Below are 23,877 nucleotides of genomic sequence, written 5' to 3'. Positions count from 1 at the left end.
ATAATTCTGCGGCATGATGTACTAGACTTCTGTATAAAATATTTTTTTTTTCATGATATACACGACGAAATGTGAAAAATAAATAGATAAGTCCTTCGAGTAGGTACACACACTACTCTATACACACGCGTTTACATACGCGCGTTCGTACACATTTACCTGCATGAGTATACTCCAGTCGAAGCACTAAACGTCCGTCCGGGGGAAACAATTGATGTTTTTTTATTTTCTCTTTTTCCTCTATTTTTTCTTTATCAATCGGCATTGTTGCGAAATATGTAAAATACAGGTCGTCGCAGCACACAAGACGAGCGCGGGTATTCGGGAAGAGCCTCAGTCGCGCGCGCGTTTTGGTCACGAATATCTTACCGCTTTCACGCACCGCACGAATATGGCCATCGCCATACCAGTTATCCGTTTAAAAATTGAAGTTATGTAATTTTTTTGGAGAAACTTTGATGCCTATGTATACATATAATATATTAATATACCTACTACCGGTCTAGTCTCGCACATGTGCGTTTAGCCCATCGGTATGTATCTATTTGAGCTCGTCTTAAAACAACATATATTTCATATATATATAATCATTACATATCCGCAATAATTAGTATTCCGCCGTTGTACTTCAAACTGGTTGCTGGCCCGAAACCCGCGCGGCAGTATACTCATTCTACACCTCTCCACTCATTCGTTCGAGGCCCCGTAGCTCGGTCCGTCCATGGTTAAAATTATTTATTTTTTGGCGCGCGCTCCGTCTCTCCGCGGGATAGCTGCTGTAGTAAATACTATTGCACCAGAGCTCTTTTTGCGTCGAAGATGGGTCAAAAAACATGATTAGTCGGTTGACATAACAGATCAACCAACGCGTGCATTAGACAGAGTAAAAAAAAGTATTTTTCAGTATTTTTTTACTGTCATTAAATAAAATAACGCCGGTTTAGGTAAACTGTTAATGGATATGATCGTTGGCGAAGGGGAAGTGAAAACCTTCGCCTATAATTTGTAACTTACTGCTTCGGACCTAGAATATAGTATTTCGTCCGAATATGTATTCATTTTTTAGAAGAGGGATTTAAATTGTTGTAAGTTAAATGAGAATTGGTTAATTTTTAAATTTTTTTATGTAACCACTGCGTGAATTATATTTTCCTAAAAAATGTACCTATGTATATAATAATTTTATCAAATATTGAACAAATAGTAATGAATATATTCATATAACATCATCTCATTTACGTATTGTGTTAAAAGAAATACAGAAAAAAAGTTTTGGATGAGTGGAACAATGTGTACCAAAGGGCAACCGAAAATGTGTAGTCTATCTCTTCACCATCTAAACTTTAAACGCTAATAAGTAAATAAATATAAAAAAATATTTGTTAAACATTCGATATATTTATACATTAACATATTTAAATAATGATCGTACATCACAAATAAAATCACATTAACACTATAAAACATCCCTAATATTTAAAATTCATAATTTGAGACATCTCTCATATAGTCTCTTACACATTTATAACCATAAAATTCTTCTTTACAAACAATTAATATAGGTACTATAATTCGTCCTGAACTATCTTATAGCATACCTTAAAATTTGGACATCGTCGTGTAGGTTAGTGTATATCTTTAATCCCAAAAGGTGTTTTAATTCTATAATATTTTTCTCTATTTCGAATCTTTACATAATAAAATTGATGTAATATATTATATGAAATTATGAATTATCATCGCCCTGCGTAATTATATTGCACGTCATATTACCAATATATCGCGTCGTACAAAATAAAAAAAACTGTCACAATTATTTACACCGATCACATATCTTTCGAGCTTATCTCAACGATATTATATAATATGTTTATGCGTGTAGTTGCCAGTAGGTACATGTACCTATTGGCTATTTTACTGAAATATATTAGGTATACCGTATATACGACTATAATAATATTATGATGTTGTTACTTGTTGCCCTCGCGGATGGTGGATACATACGATCGATGCCGCTTGAAGGCGCGTGCGATTTTGCGTATACACGAGATGTGACCTGAAACTACTTGGTTCTGTTTCCGAGCCAAATTACAGGTTGTATATTATACACTATAGAGGTCAGGCACTGTAAATGCTGTCGAATTACATCACTGCAGGTGTACATGTGTGATGATAATGATGATGACGAATTACGATGATGTCATATTATCTCATATTATCTATGTTGTTGCATAGTGCTTACTGCTTACTCGACCTGTCATCCAGTCGTTTTTTCTGTCATTAAAAAGTATCTAGAATTTCGTTTTCGATAGATTCACGACGGTAAGGAGTTATTTTATATATTTTCTGCATCATAGCGTTACAAATATGATAGGTACGATATTATTATGTGTAAACGTCTAGAACGTTACTGTTTTTGCTGACGGGTCAGCATAAAATTATTATGTATCATTTTTTTAATTCGCTATGTTATAACACTCGTCTCTTGTTTGTGTATCACCATCAACCTAGATTAATGTAACAATGTTTTGACTTAGATTTACGTCATGGTGACCAGTAGGAGGGGGGCTGCTAGAACAAGCGTGGACTTACCTGCAGGGCTTCTGACCCGCATAGCGTATTTTTGAGTTGTCATGGCCAATGGCCATGCTGACGTTGAACACCGATGTCCGTATAGTCCGCGTTTTATTTTGTGTGAAATGAATTTAACGTATAAGTTTGTTTTAGAGGTATCTTTGATGAACAGTTAACATTCATGAAAAAAACTCGATATTCCATGCTATAAAATTGAACGCTTAGTTAGTTTTGCTTTAACTTGTTAAGGGGATTCGATACCGTGATTATCTGTTTTCGTCTAACACACGCGTGACATAGTATTTTTGACGTGTTTTTTGCCAAACATACCAATTGATCTAATGAAGCGATAAGAATTCTGAAAACAGATTTGAATTCACTTGAAATCGACTTTCCCACATTTTTGATATTATCTCCCAAATTCCAGAAAAAGTCATATAATAAAAGAATATTTGAACATTTTTGTATTTCAATTTTTGGAGAAGCTAAAATCAAAAAATCAAAAATGTGGAAAAGTCGATTTCATGTAGACTTGATGACGAATTCAAATCTGTTTTCAGAATTGTTATCGCTTCATTAGATCAATTGGCATCTTTGGCAAAAAACACGTTTAAAATACAATGTCACGCGTTTGTTAGACGAAAACAGAAAATCATGGTATCGAATCCCCTTAACTTAAAATTATATATTTAATCTCAATACAATATATTTAATATTATTTATATAATTTGCAACATTATGGTTTTCTTAAAAATAATAATAATAACCATTATGTTTACAGCAAATGGTTCAAGGGGGAATTGATCCATATGCATCACTCGCGGCAGCGTCTGGTGCATTTCCTATGCAACAACCTGGGCAAATGGCTGCGATGACGCTTAAAATGGCCAATCCCCAGCAACCAACTCTAATGCCGGCTACGGTGGCTGCACCTCAAAATACAGCTCCACTTCCACCACAGGTGGCTGTAGAAAGTGATCCACCGCTGCCACCTATTGCATACTCACCCCCGACTGGGCTTAACATGTCTATGACATCATCGCAACAACAACAACAACAACAGCAGCATCAGCAGCAGCAGCAGCAGCAACAGCAGCAACAACAACAACAACAACAACAACAACAACAACAACAACAACAACAACAACAACAACAACAACAACAACAACAGCAACAGCAGCAGCAACAATCTGTTGGATTAACCAAGTCTGAACAACAACAAATCACAGTTACTACGGTATCACAACCGGTAAGTATTCAGATGAAGGTTTGATATTACGGTCAATTGGACAATTTGCTAACATTCTCCGCTCACACTGTAGTGGCCTTAGTAATATTGTTTTGTATAATCCAAAAACAGCTAGTTCATTTGTCATATATTCTTTTTTTTTCTTTTTTGTGATGTATAGTTGGAATGTACTAATGCCACAAATGCGTTGACTACACCGGTGTCAGTATCTGTAGCCTCACCAACGAACATTACCAATGTTGGCGCTGGGTCCCCTTGTTCATCTAGCGAAGACAAAAATATTCAATCAAAGAGACTTCATGTATCAAATATACCCTTTAGATTTAGAGAGCCTGACTTGCGTGCCATGTTTGGGGTAATTAATTAATATTTTGTTTGATTAATATAATTGTATTATTAATGGTAGCCTCATTAAAATATGTTTAATATTTTCATGTAAAATTATGTCTAAGAATGTTATACTTAAATTCAAAATTATAACTTTTATCTTCATAATGTCCTTTATTTCTATCGTACAAATATAACATTAATGACTGAACATTGGTATATACTATATTGTTTGTGTTCTGTTGTACATAGACTTATTTCAATTCAATTATCATTGCACTAACTTAAAATTAGAGACAGAATTTTTGTGTGCTAAAAATGTTAAAACCATAAGATCTAAAATGTCATTAAAATATTCTTTATTCAGGAGTAAGATGTCTTATACAACATCATTAAGTCCAGAGAAAACCAAATAAAAATTTTAGTTTACTCTTTACATTAAGTATATACTTACTATGTTAAGGTAACATAATTTAATATAAGAGAATTATATTTATTGTCTTTTGATTTATGAATTTAAATAACTAACCTTTTTTTAAAATTAAAATAACATATGTAAGTATCAGAAAATAATTTATGTATATAAAACAACATAGTATTAAAGTAAAGCAATTAAGTTAGGTGACTCATTGCTTAAATACAATTTTGAATAAAAAAAGTCTTCTTTAGTTTTATGCTGCAAAAACCAGTACACAGATATTTCTTTAATTTCTTATAAAATGTCAATGATAACCAATGTAAGTGGAAATAGTGTATAGGTATAATTTAAACGAAATGTCAAAGAAAGAAAAATTTTGAGAAGAGAACCTAACTTGAAGAAACAACAGTTAAAAATAAATATTATGTTGTCCATAAGCTCAAAATTGTGATTAATTAAAATTTTTAATTATTACTAATTAGTGATTACAAATATTTTTAGTATTATTATTTTTTCTGAATAATACATTTTTTTAAATAATTTTTGTTACTTTGAAAGATTTTTAAAAAAATTACGTAATGCGTTATTTTTTACATTACTTAAAGTATTAATATATTATATCATATTATCTATCATAGAATATAATATGTTTATAATATATCCTAATATCCTTTCAATATTTTCTGGAAGAAAAAACGAGTTACAATAAATTGCAGCTGTAACTTGCTGAAATTACAAACTATAAAACAAATGTTCCAAATTTTTTTAATATGCATAAAAAACATACCTATTTACTTTAAAACATTATATTATTGTACTAACTATTCATCAACCTCAAAATATGCATTTTCTATTTTGTAAAGTGTTTTGTATAATATTTAATTGGATATAACACCAAGAGGCTTAACTAAATTCAAGCTGCATGATCTCATCAATTTTAAAAATAAATACATAAAAATCCTGAATACTTAAAATTGAACGAACCTATTTAAGTACATACAATATAGGGGGAAATAAATGTACTATTACTGCCAAAACCTAACCATCAAAGTTTCATGTATTGTTGTAAAAATGTCCATCATGTATAAGCTTTTAAAAAGTTATCTTGAAAATAATAATGCTTCTAGATTCCAACCCAAGTAACAACTGTTGCATAATAACATTATTTATTATAATTATTTTAGTTATACATTATGTATAGTTTACTATGTAAAACTATTATTGAAGACGTTTACTTGGTTTTAATATTATGTTATTTATGTTTTCAGCAATTTGGACCAATTCTAGATGTTGAAATTATATTTAATGAGCGTGGATCAAAGGTAATTATGGTTAATTGGAGTCAATAAAATATTATAAATATTATAAAATGTATATCTTGATTAAATATAATAAACCATTCACGCTTTGTTGGCAGCTAAGTAACTTAAAATAATACATTGACCTAATTAATAATAAAACTATTCAATTAATTTAAAAATAAATTTATGTATAGGAAGTTATTTTTTGTAAGAATATAATTCTTTAAAAAAAAAAGAAAAATATAACAATAATTATACCACCTTGTCTTAGGGGGCTTATAAATAAATATTAAATTATTAATAATTATTATAATATTCTAAAAAAGTTAATTTCTTTCAGTTTTAATTTTTAAATCAATATTTAAATATTTTCAGTTGATAATATGAACTTAAGTATATTTATATTTGTATATTATATGTTCTGGAAAATATATCACCAAAATAATATTTTTAATACTCAGTATATGAGTTACCAAAATTACCTATTGCATATTTTCATTATATCGTGAGATTTGAATAATAAATAAAATCCTTTTCTTTACATATTTTTCCATATCCATAACTGATAGTTTTTGGGAGCATTCACACAACGCTATAAGTAGCGCAATATTTTATGTTTTACTTAACACTAGTTTATCATTGACACGTAATTAATAGCACAATAACGCTAATAAAAATGTATACCGCTTAAAAGTTCCACTTTCTTGTGAAACGCTATACATAATGAATGTTGGACTAACTTAGCATTTACTGTACTATTTTTTATTTTTATTGTATAGTGTTAACTGTGAACGTCAATGTTCGCTCTCCCCAAACAAATTTAACTAAATAATTTTCATCTGAATTCTACAAGAATAAGATTAAAACATTTTAAAAATACATAAAATTCAATTTACTACTTAGTAATAATAATAAAACAATTTATTTTCTGTTGAGTTTGTTTATTTGCATGTGTTTTGTTGTGTGTGTTGCATGCAGGGATTCGGTTTTGTAACGTTTGGGAATAGCGCTGACGCTGATGAGGCTCGCGAACATCTTCACGGAACAGTTGTTGAAGGCAGAAAAATAGAGGTTTGCATGCAAATATTTATGCTATTTATATATATATATACTTATATTTTTACTTATAATTTATATGTTTACACTTATTACATAGTAAGACTAATCACAACGTAGAAACTTAATTGTTTATGAACCATTGTAAAAACTCTAAATCATTATTATTATCTATTATTATTATTACTATTACCATTATTATTATTATTATTATTATTATTATTATTATTATTATTTTTTTAGCGCTTGATGTTTTCAATACTTTCTTGAAACACAAAAAATATTTGTATAATTTAAAGAATAACAATCACTTTGATACCTTACTATACAATATGATAAATTGTTTTAAAGATGTTTTCGTCTTGATGGTACATGAATGATGAAAATCTGGGATTAATGGGATTTTTTTAGTATCTAGTTTCATCCATGTTGGCTATGCCATTTAAATTAATGAAAACAAGTTAGGAAATAATCTTTGTACCTAATATTTTGGACAAATATTTGAGTTTTTATAATATATCATAATACTATTTTAAACTAAATTTTTTAATTGAAAAATATTTTATTGTTTATATTTCATTTATTTCAAAATACTTCATTAACATTCATGTAACTTTTATGCAGATCATAATCTTTTTATATATTAATTACTATGTATTTATCATTTAACTAATTAGGTTTATTGCTTTGAAACATGCCTATTACTACATACATTGTATGTATCACTTGTATATTGTTTAACATTTGGCTAATAATTTTATATTGAATACTGATGCTAAAATTAAGTAACCACTAATTTATTGCCAAAAATCAGCATAGAAATTACTGTCGCGTGTCTTCTACTATCCAAACTTTATTGTAATATTTGATCTAATATTGGCCACAGTTAAATTGCTATTATTGGTTAGATGGTGATAGTGAGGAAGGATTTATACAATAGGTTAAAAAATATACAATGAGTATTTAAATTCTATGATCATCGTGTATTTCAACTACATAAGACAAAAAAGTTGTCATTAAAAGTTAAATTTGTCTAAATGAAATTTTATTCAGCAAAGTAATGTCAAATTTAAGTAATTTCTTTATTAATTTATTCATATTTTACTAGGATGTTCAATTTACAAGATTCATTGCTACTATTATTTTTGTTAACCTGGAAAATGTGTAGTAATATTAATGAAAATGTGCATGCGAAAAATGAAAAGAAAATGTTTTATTTGTATTGGGACTGAGATGTGTGTGAACGAATATTTGTTATTTGTTTGTTAGGTACCTAGATAATTCTGAAGCTTCAGACTTCTAAATTATTTCCTTTGAAAGGTTTCACAGTTTATTTTGTTGGCACTCAGTTTGTGAATGTTCGACTCCGAATTATGGATACTTATATAGTGATTTGTTATTACTTATTACCACCAGCATTATTCAATCATATTTTTGTTTTAGGTAATTTTACTTTTTTTAGCGTAGTTAATTTGAAAGGAAAATATGTTGCATATTGTTATTCTTGAAATTTGCAATGATAAAATATTATTGTAAATCCTTCCATGTATCAAGATGCTCGATTGTAATTGAATGATAATTTGCATGATGCTTCAGTCACGACTATATGGGCCTGGCTGTAAAATACATTTTCTCTTGTCTTATTCCTCTTTGAATGTGTCTAGTTCCTCGATTATAAATACTTCATCGTTCCTATTTAAGACGTAATGTCGAAAAACAATAAATAAAAATAATAAAATCCCTATACTTTTATTTATACACTTTCACATTCTACAACATATTCTGACTATTACGTGTTTCCGAAGGCTAGTATTGATTGTAGGTTACAAGCGTGATTTAGAGGTCTCGTGTCAAGCGTTTCTTTTCTGTGTTTCAAAGTGTCAGATTATTTGACATTTCTTTGCTGATCGGGTGAATTTATCCAGACGCGCCACTACCCTGGGACGAATATACCAATTTTATTATGTTGTTGACGACGAGTAAGTATGCTGTAGACTAGTCACGATTTCATATATTATAAATGTACTATACGAAAATCACGTGTTCGGCGTTAATTATGTATAAATATATATAATGTCCGACAAATTTGTTAATAATGAAATTGAAATTCTGAAAATATAATTTACTTTTATCATACATTTTTTTGTAATTTACTAAATTTCAATTTCATTGTCGCATAACGTGTATGTAAATAGTTTTAAGTCAAATTTGTCGTATTGTAATATTATAAGATTTAAGTTATAATTATAATTAATTTGTATTAAAATGTGTATTAAAATTATTTTGTACTTCATAAATATTTTAAATATTTGAATTTATTTTAAAATTTTAGGTGAACAATGCAACAGCTAGAGTGCAGACTAAAAAAGTAGCTGCTCCTTTGCAATTACCAAATGGTTAGTATTTTTTTTTTTTAATTTTATATTTATAATTTATGATGTGGCGAGCATATTATAAATAATATACTTTTATTTATAAGCATATATATATATAAGATTTATTATACACATACAATCATAATATATAGACAAATATTATGTACATAAAGTACTCACTAAAATGGCTTTCTTCACTATTGTTTGCTTATAAACATTCATTTGGGCATTTGGCAATATATTTGATAATTTTTTTCGATGCTAATAGAAATAATATATATATGTTAAGATTCCAATTTCAAATATATCAGATATTATTTGGATCTTGTCTCGAGTTGAGAATTCAAAACACGTATAATGGCTTTAGATAATCTGTAGGTGTTTTTCTTTAAGTATAGTACCGTGTTTAGTTTGTCTCTATATAAGGTAGATAATAGTGTGATCTTGGGATTTATAACTTCCAAGGTATATGATTCATATATAGTTTTTCAATATGGTATTTACATTTTGTTATGTGTTTTGGTTGATTTCAATAGTATTACTCTCTAGAAACGGAGTATTGCCGAACCTTGGTGAGAAACTGTTTGTAAAAACTAGTGCATGTTTCCAAAACATTGACCATATTTTGACGTATTTCATGCTTAAATATTATTTTACTAGTCGTTTATTTTCATTATATAAGAAGCATGAATTTTATATGACCATTTTATTATTTTTGAACACGTCTCGGTTTTATTTTTTTTGGGGGTACATAATATTATGTCACATTAATTGTGCTTCTTTTAACTTGTAATCAGTGGCGTACATAATATGAAACATTTTTGAGAGGGGGGCCCAAGTTATTAAATACCTCATTTTAAAACCATTACAAATCTAAAAGCAAAATAAAATAAATGTGAATTATGCTAAAAAAACTTCTTGTGTGGAGGAGGTATATACCCATTCTCTCCCCCCCCCAAGGTACGCCACTGCTTGTAATACCTATATTTAGTTACACAATTACTACTAAAAGTTTCTTAAAACATAAGATACAAGTATTTGATGTATCTAGTTGTTTCGCGAATTACAAGTTGTTTTCTGGGAAATTTTTAAACACAAGCTTTTGTAAACTTTTTTCAAATTACGCTTTAAGTAGTTGCACTACATTATATGTATAATATTGTATGTATGGTAAATTAATTATGTATTGGCTAACATTTGGTTTGTTCTTATTGTGGTTTGCAGTTTGTGTTCAGTGGCCTGAGGGTAAGTAAACTGCCAGTGCAATGTAAAATTTAAACGTAGTATGATGTGCATGATCTAACTAACATTTAGATATATAGTACTTTTTTTTATTGTCTGTTCGTTTAGAATTTCTTAAAAGTTAAATTGCTATTTTAGTGTTTTAGATTAAACAGCATGATATACGAATTTTTACTAACGTGTACAGTATATAATAATATATGTATGTATATCGCGGAAAAAACTGCAGTACAGTTTCTCTATTTTAACTATAAAAGTCGCATTACAGTATTTGTACTCAATTACATATTCTATATGAGTAAAGGATAATAATAAAATAACAATATATAGGTACAAGGCAATTTTTTGAGCACCCCCACCCCGTTTTAATGCTTAAATTTTGTATTTATATTGATTTTTAGAATTTATAAGTACTTACACCATATTGAAGACCGTATTTAAAATACTTATATAGATTTTTATAGTAATTAGGTGTGGCGGTACAAACTTATTTTATTCAAACTAACCAATTTCTCCGAATTGTTTAGTAAATGATTTTTTTTTAAACATTTTGATTTATTGCAGAAGTTAACATTTGAACGGTTCTGACTTCTTAATATGTACTAACGATTAATCTATTAAATATTTGAGTAAAGTATCATCTTGATTCTATAGATTATCCAAAAAGATTAACGCCACATTCAGGCTTTTATTGTCTCCGTCTTACAAGTGCGTATACCAAGCAAACTTACGCCCAGCAGTTAACATTTAGCTTCGTTAGTTTAAAAATGTGAGTTGATCAACCCTTTTATGAAACTTAATGATGATAAGATTACTTGTGTTTTTTACAGGAATTTGATTTGTTGGAAAGTTTTGTGTACATAAAATAACGTAATTTAAAAATGTTTTGTAGCTTACTTAAAAACTAAATTATCATAAAAAAACCAACATACGAACACAGGTAATGTTCTTACCATTATGTTTCGTGATAGGTAGATTAATTTTAATTTTAGATTCTGAGTGGAACGATGAATGTATTGATTTTACAATAATGTGTGTTTTTTTATTTTTTTTGTGTCTGTGTACACGATAAGTAGTCGAAATAATGCTACGAATTTCAACTTCAGTATCTTGTTCGATCAGAAAGTGAATATCGTTGGTGCATTGGGGAGGTCAAAATTTAAATTTCCCAGTAGTTTTCAAAAGCGCCGGGAAAAACAAAAGAAAAATTAAGGAAAAACGAGAATTTTTACGCAAAACCGATTTTTCACAAAATTGAATTTGGTTTTTGGTGTAACATTAAAAAAATGACCATAGATACATGAAATTTAGACTAAATGTTTATATTAGCATTTTCTATACACGATGACATTTTCAAAATATTTGATTTATTTTGAGCTCTTACGGACATTTTCATTTTCCATTTTTTTTAGTTTTTTTCTAAAAATATCAATAAAATTTTATTTGTTGAATAAAAAAGCTTGAAAATTTAATAGAAGGCTCCTAGTATATTGTTTCAAAGGCAGATGAAAAATATTAAAAATCGTTAGTCACAGTTTTTTTTTTATAAGCATTTAACGTTCAAAATATGGAAAAATTACGAAAATTTGCAAATTATTTCGAGTTAGAAATTCATAAAAATTTTTATTTTTAAATCTAAGATATGAAAATGTAATACAAGATTCCTTATAAGATTATCTACCTTTATCAAAAAAAAAATATCTATAAGAAAGTCAAATTAAATTTTTATGATCGTTTGAAATTCAAATTTTTACAACATTGGATATTCACTCGATTTCTCATGTAGCGATTTCCTTATTTTGTTGTAAAAACGAATAACTGTAGATACGTGAAAATTTTACTGAATGTTTATATTAGCATTTCCTATACACCATACAATTTTGAAAATATTTTGACTCTTTTTGAGCTGTTTACGGACATTTTCAGTTTTAAATTTTTTTAGTTTTTTTTTCCTATAAATATCAATAAAGTTTTATCTGTTGGGCCAAAAAGTGTATAAATTTAATACAAAGCTCCTGATATATTGTTACACTAGCAGTTGAAAAATATTAAAAATACATAGGCACAATTTTTTTTTATAAGCATTTAAAGATCGAATTTTGAAAAAATTTATCAAATTTAAGATTCAATAATTATTTTGTAGTTAAAAATTTATAAAATGTTCAATTTTTGTATCTTAGAATTGAAAATTTAAAACAAGATTCCACGTAAGTAATTAATTCTGTTACCAAAAAATCTAAAAAATACATTCACACAGTTTATTTTTATAGTCATTTTAAGTACAAATTTGGACGAAATTACATATTAAAAACCTAGGATAACTATTTTAGTTATTTTGTTGTGATTGTATAATATGATTCGTGGGTACTTAAAACTTCTAAAGTATACTATTATATATCTATGATAGTACCACGGTTTTTTGTTGATGTATAACGCGTTATAAGTACCTAATAGATATTATGATATGATTAATTTGGAAATTATTATAGGTACCTATTATAGGTCAATTTTTTTTTAATACCATAGATAAGTATATATATATATGTCTAATACATAGACTGATATACCGTCTCCGCTCAGAATCGTTTTTCTTATACAGTGATATTATATCATTGAATTCAAATTTAATACCATCCATTATACAGTGACCCACTTCTAACCTACTGTACAGCAGAGCGACATCCACTTACCCACCTTTTTCTTTTTAACTAATGAATTTAAACGTGACATCCGAACGTAAATTTGCTATGTTACGCACTTGGAATACGGAGACAGTTGGCGTTTTCATAATAGTTAGCATAAATAAGTGTCAGTCTGAAACAACTCGTTACAATATTTTATCATAACCAACACACCAAAAAAAAAATATCTATTAAAAATGCATAATAAAGAGAAGTAAGTACTTGTTTTTAGAGGGAAAAGTTCGTACACCACGTAGGAGACGTTAAACAATCTAAATTTTCGAATACAAATGGTTCGATTAGCAGGGCTTATAGCTCATGGCTCTAAAAAAAAGTTTTTAAAGTAAAATAAATATGCTTTTTATGACATCCCTATATAAGCGCTTAAATATGCATTAAAAATACCAAAATATGCAAACAAAAATATTAAGTACATAGATACATTTTTTTTTTAAATTTTTAGAAATTGAAAATTTTGAAAAACTTCACATTATAATTGTTTATTGTGTTGTAGTAGGTACTTAAATGTTTTAAAGGCTATAGTACTGAATTTAACAAAAAAAAAACAAGATAGAATTTAAATTTTGAAGTATGCAATAAATATGCAATATACAATTTTGTATTAAGCTGCTTGGTTTTCTAAGATAAACACAAAACTTACAAAGTTATCTCTATCAAATAAAATATTCAATTATTAGAAGTTATAAACCCTGGTCATTAGAGGATGTTTGCACTTCTGCTGTGCAATATTTGTTCTCTCTCAGACACACGGCGATGTATGGATAAGACGTGTTGACGCGAAATAGTGTTTTTTTTTTAATGATTTTTGAGTTATTTAAAAGAAAAATCACCACCTATTGAAAAAGATATAGAAAATAATATTTTTTGAGGTTTAGACTTATCGGTTTTATATTTTATTATTATTTGACTTTAAATGTAAATTAAAATCGATATTAAATTGTTTTTTTAACAGCTAGATATGTGATACCCTCAAGAATATTATTCTCTATAGTTTTTATTATGAGTGATTTTACTCAAAAACATATAGTGCGCTGACATCCTCTTAATAATATAGACTATAGTTAAAGATTCTAAGAAATATTAATTTGAATGAAGTTATAGTCGCTTAAGATGAGATTATGTTGTAAACGTGGTGAGCGTGCTCGATAAATTGCCATACGTATATAATAATGTAAAAACGCTTTTGATGGGACGCGGGCACAGGGGAAACAAACGTAAAACTGAAATAATACCATTATTCTAATTACAACGTCATCGCGCACGCGCGGTATTTTTTTCTATTTCATCAGCCGCCGCCGCAGCACTTAGAGGCGCAGCTATACAACGTGGACGAGCCGTGGCGGCCGCGAATGCCGTCAGGAACGCGGCCGCGATGGCTGCAGTGGCCGCGGCGTCCAACGGCGGATTCCCGTCGGTTGGCAATCCAGGATTTAACACCGCCAGACTGCCAGCGACCAGCATTGCCGTCACGCCCAACCCGTTACAAGCCATCAACTCGGCTCCCGGTACTTACGCCCCGTGAGTACTAAAACATTTCTACGTTTATGAGTTTATTACATATCTATTAATAATACATTAACTGCCAACGTTATAAAATCGTGCGGTCGTCAACTTTGTGGCGGTCCGAACTTTTTTCTATTAGTACGTTATCCGCCGATAGTATAAAATCACTTGGCCGTAAACATGGTGGTAACCATATAATTTTTAGTCTTCGAATCACTGTATAGCATAACGCGCATATAATATAATGAGAAGGGCTGTGCATTTAATGCATTTCCCCCTTTTCTCATTTTAGCTTCTCCAAAAATTGAAATACAAAAATGTTCAAATATTCTTTTTTTATATGATCTTTTCTGGAATTTGGGAGATAATATCAAAAATGTGGGAAAGTTGATTTCAGGTAGACTTGATGACGAATTCAAATCTGTTTTCAGAATTCTTATCACTCCATTAGATCAATTGGTATGTTTGGCAAAAAACACGTCCAAAATACTATGTCACGCGTGTGTTAGACGAAAACAGAAAATCACGGTATCGAATCTCCTTAACTGTTATTTGATTGATTAACGAAATCGTTTTAGATCTGGACTAATAAAAATACTATGAACGAATTACCTACGTTACTAATTTGAAAATTAATTTTTTTTATTGATATCACAATGTTTTAGCAAATAAAACAGGAAACAAAACCGACAAATTGGTTACAGAATTACAAAAGAATAAATTATTGCTTTTAAATACTCCTATAGTGTATTAGTAATTAAAATTTGAATGTGACTTTGAAAAAAAATGCAAAATATTTAATTACGATCATATACTATAATAATTACGAACTATTTAATTAGTAATTACTGATGTATCACTCCGTGCTTCTTGTAGTTACTATACCGCCGCGCTGACCATTGTGCTATAGTTGTTTTAATTGCCTTGGTCACTGCGTAAAATTTATATATATTCGATCATTTTCTAGATAAATACTATATTCAACTTATCCTAACCAGTTTCCCGGGATTTTAATTTTTTATTTGATTATTTAACTTTGTCTATTCACAAATGCCCCTTATATTATGTCACATACTTCAATATCCATTCGAATCTCCGATGATTCAATCCATGCGAACTGTAGAAGATATATTTATGACCATCCGTCTATAATCGTCGATACCGCCTCTCACTCCTAAAAATCATCAAAATCCACTTGTATGTACCAACTATACCTGAGAATCTTTCCGGTTGTCTCGAAAGAAAACAGCGCCGCGACTTATTAATAACATTTCTTAGATGAAAGTGTTACTAATGAGTGTCGTGTGATTCATTTTTTCAAGTCATCGTGTAAAAATTTAAAAACTAACAAAAAAAAAAGCTTAATTTACTAAAAGAAAAATGTTTAGATCTTTTTATCGCATACCTCTAACTACTATTAGTATAATCTGTCGATTAATCTTCGCCGGCGATTACATCATTTTAGTGCGTTTCGTTATACGTACCTCATTATCACCATTGTGAATGATTAAAACGATCATTATTTACGTATTTCTATACCAAAATCAATTTTATTTATTTTATTTGAGTTAGTGTTGAATTCCATTCCGATATGTTTTATACACTTTATATACTATATATATAGTCTATAATATATAGAGTTAATCTTCAAACAATAATAATTATTTATAATTTTATGTATTTGAATGTTATAATATTATTATTTATTATACTTGTGTGAAATTAAAAGAATTAGTTTGTTTTACATTTCTTTCTTCGATCATAATTTTTTTAAGTAGTTTGTTACTTATACTAGTTTATTTAATAAGTATTTAACATAAAAATATAATCATTTCATTTTCTGTTAAATAATAACTAATAATTTAAGGTCTCTTGCAGAAAATTAGATATTAATTAATTATCCCGTGAGTCTTAATTAATATTATTTGTTGTATTTTGGTTTGTGACATACTGATATTAATCATAAAATATTGATAACATCAGGAATTTTTTTTTCACATAACTACTATTTCTTTGAATCATCCTTGTGCAATCAATTTTTAATAACCTAATTCAATTTTATTTTGTATTACAATACCATTGATTAGGTATTTTCAACGTTCATCATAGTTTGAATTGCATTCGAAATAACTGGTTTTGCAAGTTATGATAATACACAGATATTTCAGATAACCAGTTAGGCATAGAATTATAATAATATGTATACACTCACCATACACTATACGTGTAGTAATTTTGGTTTCGAATAACGTTGCACACACATAAACATAAAAAAATTCTTAAATTTTAAATACTGATCCTATACTGTAAAACCGGTTTAATCTCGACTTTTTTGTTTATATAATACTTAAATTATTTTTTTTATATAATTATAGTATTATATAAAATTATGTAAAATTATATTATTAATAAAGGCTTAGTAAAATAGTAAATTTTATATTATGTCCAGTAACCCCCTTGTGACGAACATGATTTTTAATTTATTATTTAAATAATATAGGAAATATTATCCTGAAAATGTATGTATCCATAAATTAAATAATGAACAAACGTATTTATAATTCATTTTTATTTTGACAAAATTATGTGTAGGGGGAGTAAAAATATTAATTTATTTTACATTAACTCAATTTTTTTATTTAATTAGATCTAGATTAATCTAAATAATTATAAATAATAAATCTTATGTTGCCTATGTTGTTTACATATACATTTCTAGAAATGTATTTTCATAATTATTTGGTATTATTGGAAGAAAAACTTACAATCTATATTTATTTTACACAATGATAATTTATTTATCATAAACACGTCATAATGAGAATAGGTATCATTTTAATAACAGTATAAAGTATAATAATCATAATCAGAGATCGTGACTTCAAGCTCTAAAAAAGGTTATTATAAGCACAATAGTATTCTCTTAAAATCATTCGTATACCTAAGCGCTTTTTAATATACACTGGAAATGCTAAAATATGCAGAAAAATGTATCGAATACGAAAAAACAAATTAATAACATACCTAATATTTTTTTATTAAAATCAAAAATGACTGAAAATATAAAATTGTGTAATTGAGTAATATGTTTGATTACCACAAAACAAGATATCATGTGCCACGTGTTAATATATAAAGGGCCTCCTTATCGACGGAATTACCTAACCAATAAACGGCAACTCATCAATCTCATATTTATATGACACATAATAACAAATATTAACACAGAAAAAAAATAAACAATCTATTTTTCTACTTTCAAAAGACAATATAAGCATAAATACTTGGTAATAAAAACAGTAAAATAGCATCAAAACTTCGAAATATGCAAAAATATGCTACGAGCCCGGATCATAATATTGAGAAACAAATCAGACATATATTTATTATGAAATAATTTAAAGTTATTAGTATTTAAACTAAAGATCAATTTTGAACCTATAATGTAATACATATTTTATTTATATGCTTCTAAATATTTTTTTAACCATTTAGTTGTATTTATCATTTATGTGCTTCAAATCGAATACAATTACGCAATAAATTATAATCAAATGTGCAAAATACGAATATGAACGATTATTAAATACTACTATATTTGTTTGGGGGACGGAGTGGCCGAGCGGACTAAGGCGGCGGTTGCGACGCGCACCGACGCCTGTTCAAAACCTCGACTGCGGGCGGCATTTTTCTTCAGGCAAATCACGGTGTCCGTAGAGAAGGGCCGCCATTCCCCCACCCGGAAATGGCATATACTCACGGGTGCCCATTAAAAAATCTGCCAAACTAACAAACACACGTGTTTAAACCTACAGTACCCTCCCTACAGTTAAAAACGATCCAATGGCCAAAGTCGCTGCGGGTTAATTAATAAAAATATATATATATATATTTGTTTGAATTATACTATACCTAATTATACATTATTTATAAATTACTTATTAGTATAACATATTATTGAAAAATATCGAGAAAAACTGTAAACAATGTTTACGGCTTTTCATTCTTACCACCAGTAAAATGTGTTTCAGTGGAGTTTACTATGATCCATTCCTGGCAGCTCAAGCTGCAGACAATAACTACAGGTTACAGGTAATATTTTTGTATTATTTATACTTTCTTTATTTTAAATTAATCATTAATGAATGTATTAAATATTTTACAAAAAAAACACTAAGTACCTATCATGTTAAATTTATAATACATTATAATTTATACTTACTAGTCGACAAATGGGTGGTTATACAATATTTTTTAAGCCGGGTTTATCTCCACTTTGTAAAACAATTGTTTTCATTGGTTTTAATTCGATTAATATTCAAGTGTGGCTGGTTAAGAACTCACAAATTATAACGTGTTTCGCGTCTAAATTGTGTTTTAAGGCGTATTATATTGATTATCAAAAGGTGACCCGATAAATGAATTGAGAATTAGTTGAACTGGTGTTGGTATTTTTTTTCAGGCAGGAGCAGTCAATGAGGTAAATGACGATTCATATAGTATAATCACAAACTATTCCTATCCTATACAAAGTTCTTATTCTTCATCTCTCTTATTATTTTTAATTGCATTAAATTACAATATCAAAAAAAAAAAAAACTTGCGTTCCTATTCTATATTTGAACATGAACAATTTGCTCAATTCATTCCAATCGTCATTCTTGAAATTCGTTTTAGAAAAAATCTTATGTGTAACGGATTACAAAGGCTGGAAAAGGGAAATATGACGTGAGTTTTATATACGAAAAAAACATGACGAATGGCATGGCCGGCCTTTTTTTTCTTGACATCACCGCTTCTATAATGTAGATGCACTGAGAAATCAGTGTCTTGATCAATATTTTATATTTTATTATATGCGGTTACAAAGTAATATTTGTACATACCTATATTATATTAATTTTATTAACACCAAATTCTGTTATTCGGAATTTTCCTGAAAGTTTGTACTAATCGGTTACATATATAGAGCGCTAATCATTATTTATTATTAACACTACGTTACATATATTTGAATTTTTGCACAGTCTTTGATTCCTGTGATTTTTATTTTTATTTTTTTTTAGAATATTAGGCATTTGTTGCCTGATTTTAGAATCAATAGCATTTATGAACATTAATGACACACACACTCATACACATAGTACATACGTGTTATAATATTAGGTATATATAGTGATGGGTATTTTATGCGTTCGATCGTTTTGTCTTATTTCGACAATTTATTGAAGTACATATAATATTATGTTTACAACAATAATAGCAAGCACTATTATAATATACACACCCGTTTACCAAGTCATATATATATATATATATATATATAATCCATTTACTTAGTTATGTTTAAATACGACGTAATATGATGTATATGACGTGTACACTTTTAAATGTTTACACTAATATATTGTTAGTCTATAGAGTGAAAGGGTGAAAAATGATATTCATAAATAATTCAAACAACACGATTAATGTGGAAATGTGTCGCTACCCCGAAGTGGTAAATGGCATCAGTTGAGTATTTAATTTCTACGTTAGACTTTGATTGGTATAAGACTGTGCAACATATTTAGTGTTTATTTATTTATTTTTCGGTGGCGGAATCGTTTGTGAAATTTTTTATATTATATTGAAATGGCCTATTATTAAAAAAAAAAAAAAAGTAAAAAATAATAATAATAAAAAAATTGCATGTGACAAAAATATATATATATACGAGCACAAACTCACTTGCTAACTATTATACAGGTTGAATTATATAGTATGTTTAACAATTTTTTTATCGTATCTATATTTGTACAAGGAAAACAAATTTGTTGATTATTAGTCGTTTTTTATAACCTAAATAATGTACCTACATCTAATATATACGTACACTTAATTATTATTATGTGTATATGTATATTGTATTTTTATTTTTTTATTTTTTATTTTTTTTTGGGTTGCCTGTTATTTCTTTCTCCTTACATATATATATATATTGTGTATTGGCTGTTTTGTTGGGGAAATATTATGTAGACGAAAAGCTATGCTTGTAGCGTTTCACTGAGAAAATAAAAATTTCAAATTTGGGCATTATAATAATATATAATAATACATCTTAATAACTATACTAGCCTTTGTTGAAAATATATTTATATATATATATATATATTTGTATATTATATGTATATATATATCTATATAATTATGTGTCTTATAATTTATTTGTGTTGCTAGAAATGTACTGCTATCTATCATAATATTATTAAACAGAACATTTTAGGGTGATATGCCACATATTAGCTGAACGTACAGCTAACTGTTGCATGTGAAATGGTTCATAGTGGTTTTATTTAAAAAAAAATTTGTGTGTATTCACATATTATATATATATATTTTAGAAGGTTTTCAAATCATTTTTATTCATAATATTATAAATCTATAAATATATGTATACGAATTTATTATTATTGTTTCTAATTTTTTTTTTATGTTTTGTTCCGTTTACTCTAACTGTAGGAATTATAACATAATTCATAATCATTAATGAAATATGGTATATGTATTGTTTTAACGCACGGACTTCGCCAATTTCTATATATAGAGGCATTTCGCATACATAATATAAATTTAAATGTAGATGAGGTGCCTGATTGTGGACAATCGTTTTATTTATTTTTGATTTTTTTTCGTCTTGATTAACCGAAACCGTATATACATCTCTAATATCACAAGTATTTAGAGGTTATTATATATTCGACTACACTGTACTGGGCAAGTTATAAGTTTATACATTTCCACCGCTCTCTTATTGTATATTATTATTGTTATATTATATACACTGATATATTATTATACAGTGTGGCTTACATCTCGTGATTTTCTATTTATTAATACATAATATTATCACTCATTTATTAACTTGCCTATAGTGTATGTAATTGTTATTGCATCGCGGTAAATTTATATTGTTTTGTTTTAAAAATGTATGTATTTTTTAAATTATTATGACATGCATATTACCTATATTCAATTCTTGTCCAATTTTGTGTTGATGAATATTATATATTATATATATATATACTTACAGGCGGATTTAATTAAATTTTTTTTTTTTGACGCTGGTATCGGTGGTTTAGGGGTGAAACTTCTATTATCAGTAATAATGGAAAACCGCAACTTAACGTCATAAAAGCAATAATATTACTTAACGTTTTATATATGTTATATATATATTATATATTATTATGTCTATGTAATCGTTATATATTTGTTTTTCACTTTTACAAGTAAATTAAATATTTTTATTTTATACTATATATATATATACATATACAACAACAAGAATAATATAATAATAATAATAATATAATGCTTGATTGATTCCGGTATAACGCGTCCACGTGTGATAATGTGCCTGCATTTTTTTTTTTGTATATGTAACGAATTTTTGTTTTACTAATCGTTCCAAAAACAGGTAGCTGCCGCAGCAGCAGCCGCGTCGCCCCTACTTAAGGCCGCAGCCGCAGCCCAAGGGACTCCTGCGTTGTCGTCCGCCGCAGCGGTGGCCCAAGCGCAACAGGCGTCCTACGTTGCCGCCGCCACGTACACGGCCGCAGCGGCCAGAGCGTACAACGCGGCGGCTGCAGCCGCCAACAATCAGATGGCCAACCCGGCGGCCGCCGCCGCTGCTACGTACACGGCGTTGCCAGCTGGGTGAGAGTGATAATAAACTATATCATGACGATGATGATAAATTATGTGTCCCTTATAAGTTATAACTACATAATACGATGATATTATTATTATTATTATTTCACCAAACACACATTGCACGACCGTCGTCATGATCAGTTAATCGGTAGCTCTATACAAATATTATTATATTATTACATAATAATTGGGAAAATAACGTTTTTAAAATTATTATGTCGTTATGAGGGGAGCAGTTGGTTTGTGGTAACTGGATTTTGACCCCCCACCATTAATTAATAACATGGCGTGTATAATTCTCTGTATCCGATTTTTTTTTATATAAAATACAATTTGAAATCGTTTTCTATTTTGGCTACACTGATTATCTATGATTTATCCTAGACATATTTATTCTAGAACTACTATAATATAATATCTATGTCATGTATTTATTTAATTTATTTAATAATGATATAAATATACATGTTACATAGTATACAGGACGTATAGTATTACTATATGTTACACATGTACAATTACCTACTTTCATACTTAGGATCTATAAAAAAATATGCCCTCCCTCCAATAGCACATTCCTGAACACGCCTCTGTGCGAAGAGTTGAAAACATAAATTATTGTAGACCGCCTGCCAGGGGCGTATTTTAAGAAAGAGGGACAGCTATTGCTCTCTGATATTTTTTCCCGTTTAATATATTGTATATACTATATTTTATTAGTATATACCCAATATCAAATTCTCAGTTTTCACAAAAAAAATATGAAACATAATATTATACTTTAATATAATATATTATTTATCTTTTGTATCTTGTTGTCGTTTTGTGTTGACATCAGAAAATACATAAATTCATTTGAAACCACCTCAAAAAAAAAACAGTTACCTATTTTTAGTCCATAAACAAATAGGGTATCCAATATCGTCCAAACATTATAACATATTAATTGTTAAATAATTAAAAGATCGTAAAAATTCTCTCGCCTACGAAAATACATAACTTTGAATCGCAATCTACCCTAAATGTGGGCTATTGCAGCAGACACAGTGTTAAAAAATTTTTTATTTTAGATTCTGAATGCAACGATGAATGTATTGATTTTACAATGATGTGTGTTTTTTTTTTTTTTTTATTTATTTATTTTTTTTTTTTTTGTGTCTGTACAAGATAAGTAGTCGAAATAATGCTTCGATTATCAACTTTAGTATCTTGTTCGATTGGAAAGTGAAAATCGTTGGTGCATTGGGGAGGTCAAAATTTAAAATTCCCAGTAATTTTCAAAAGCGCCGTGAAAAACAAAAGAAAAATTAAGGAAAAACGGGAATTTTTACGCAAAATCGATTTTTCACAAAATTGAATTTGGTTTTTGGTGTAACTTTAAAACAAATGACCGTAGATACATGAAATTTTCAATGGTTGTTTATATTCCATTTTC

The 23,877-nt window shown here is 28.4% G+C and overlaps 1 protein-coding gene across 10 annotated transcripts in view; it reads left to right on the top strand.

Annotated features, from left to right (window-relative positions):
• Nucleotides 1-22,445, top strand: part of LOC100167964 (RNA binding protein fox-1 homolog 2) — a gene marked incomplete at its 3' end in the record, with an annotated part of 36,995 nt that extends 14,550 nt beyond the window's left edge. Inside the window, 11 exon segments of one of the 10 annotated variants that reach the window (XM_016802525.2) lie at nt 3,356-3,823; nt 3,984-4,178; nt 5,837-5,890; nt 6,848-6,940; nt 9,258-9,321; nt 9,837-9,872; nt 10,525-10,545; nt 14,534-14,762; nt 18,779-18,839; nt 19,210-19,227; nt 22,207-22,445. In XM_016802525.2, coding sequence (XP_016658014.1) covers nt 3,359-3,823; nt 3,984-4,178; nt 5,837-5,890; nt 6,848-6,940; nt 9,258-9,321; nt 9,837-9,872; nt 10,525-10,545; nt 14,534-14,762; nt 18,779-18,839; nt 19,210-19,227; nt 22,207-22,445 — 1,475 coding nt within the window. 10 annotated transcript variants of the gene reach the window in all.
• Nucleotides 22,446-23,877: the final 1,432 nt, after the last annotated feature.

The sequence above is a fragment of the Acyrthosiphon pisum genome, chromosome A1 (genome assembly GCF_005508785.2).
Source record: "Acyrthosiphon pisum isolate AL4f chromosome A1, pea_aphid_22Mar2018_4r6ur, whole genome shotgun sequence".
Taxonomy (NCBI): Eukaryota; Metazoa; Arthropoda; class Insecta; order Hemiptera; family Aphididae; genus Acyrthosiphon; species Acyrthosiphon pisum.
This window is presented reverse-complemented; position numbering and strand designations above follow the sequence as displayed.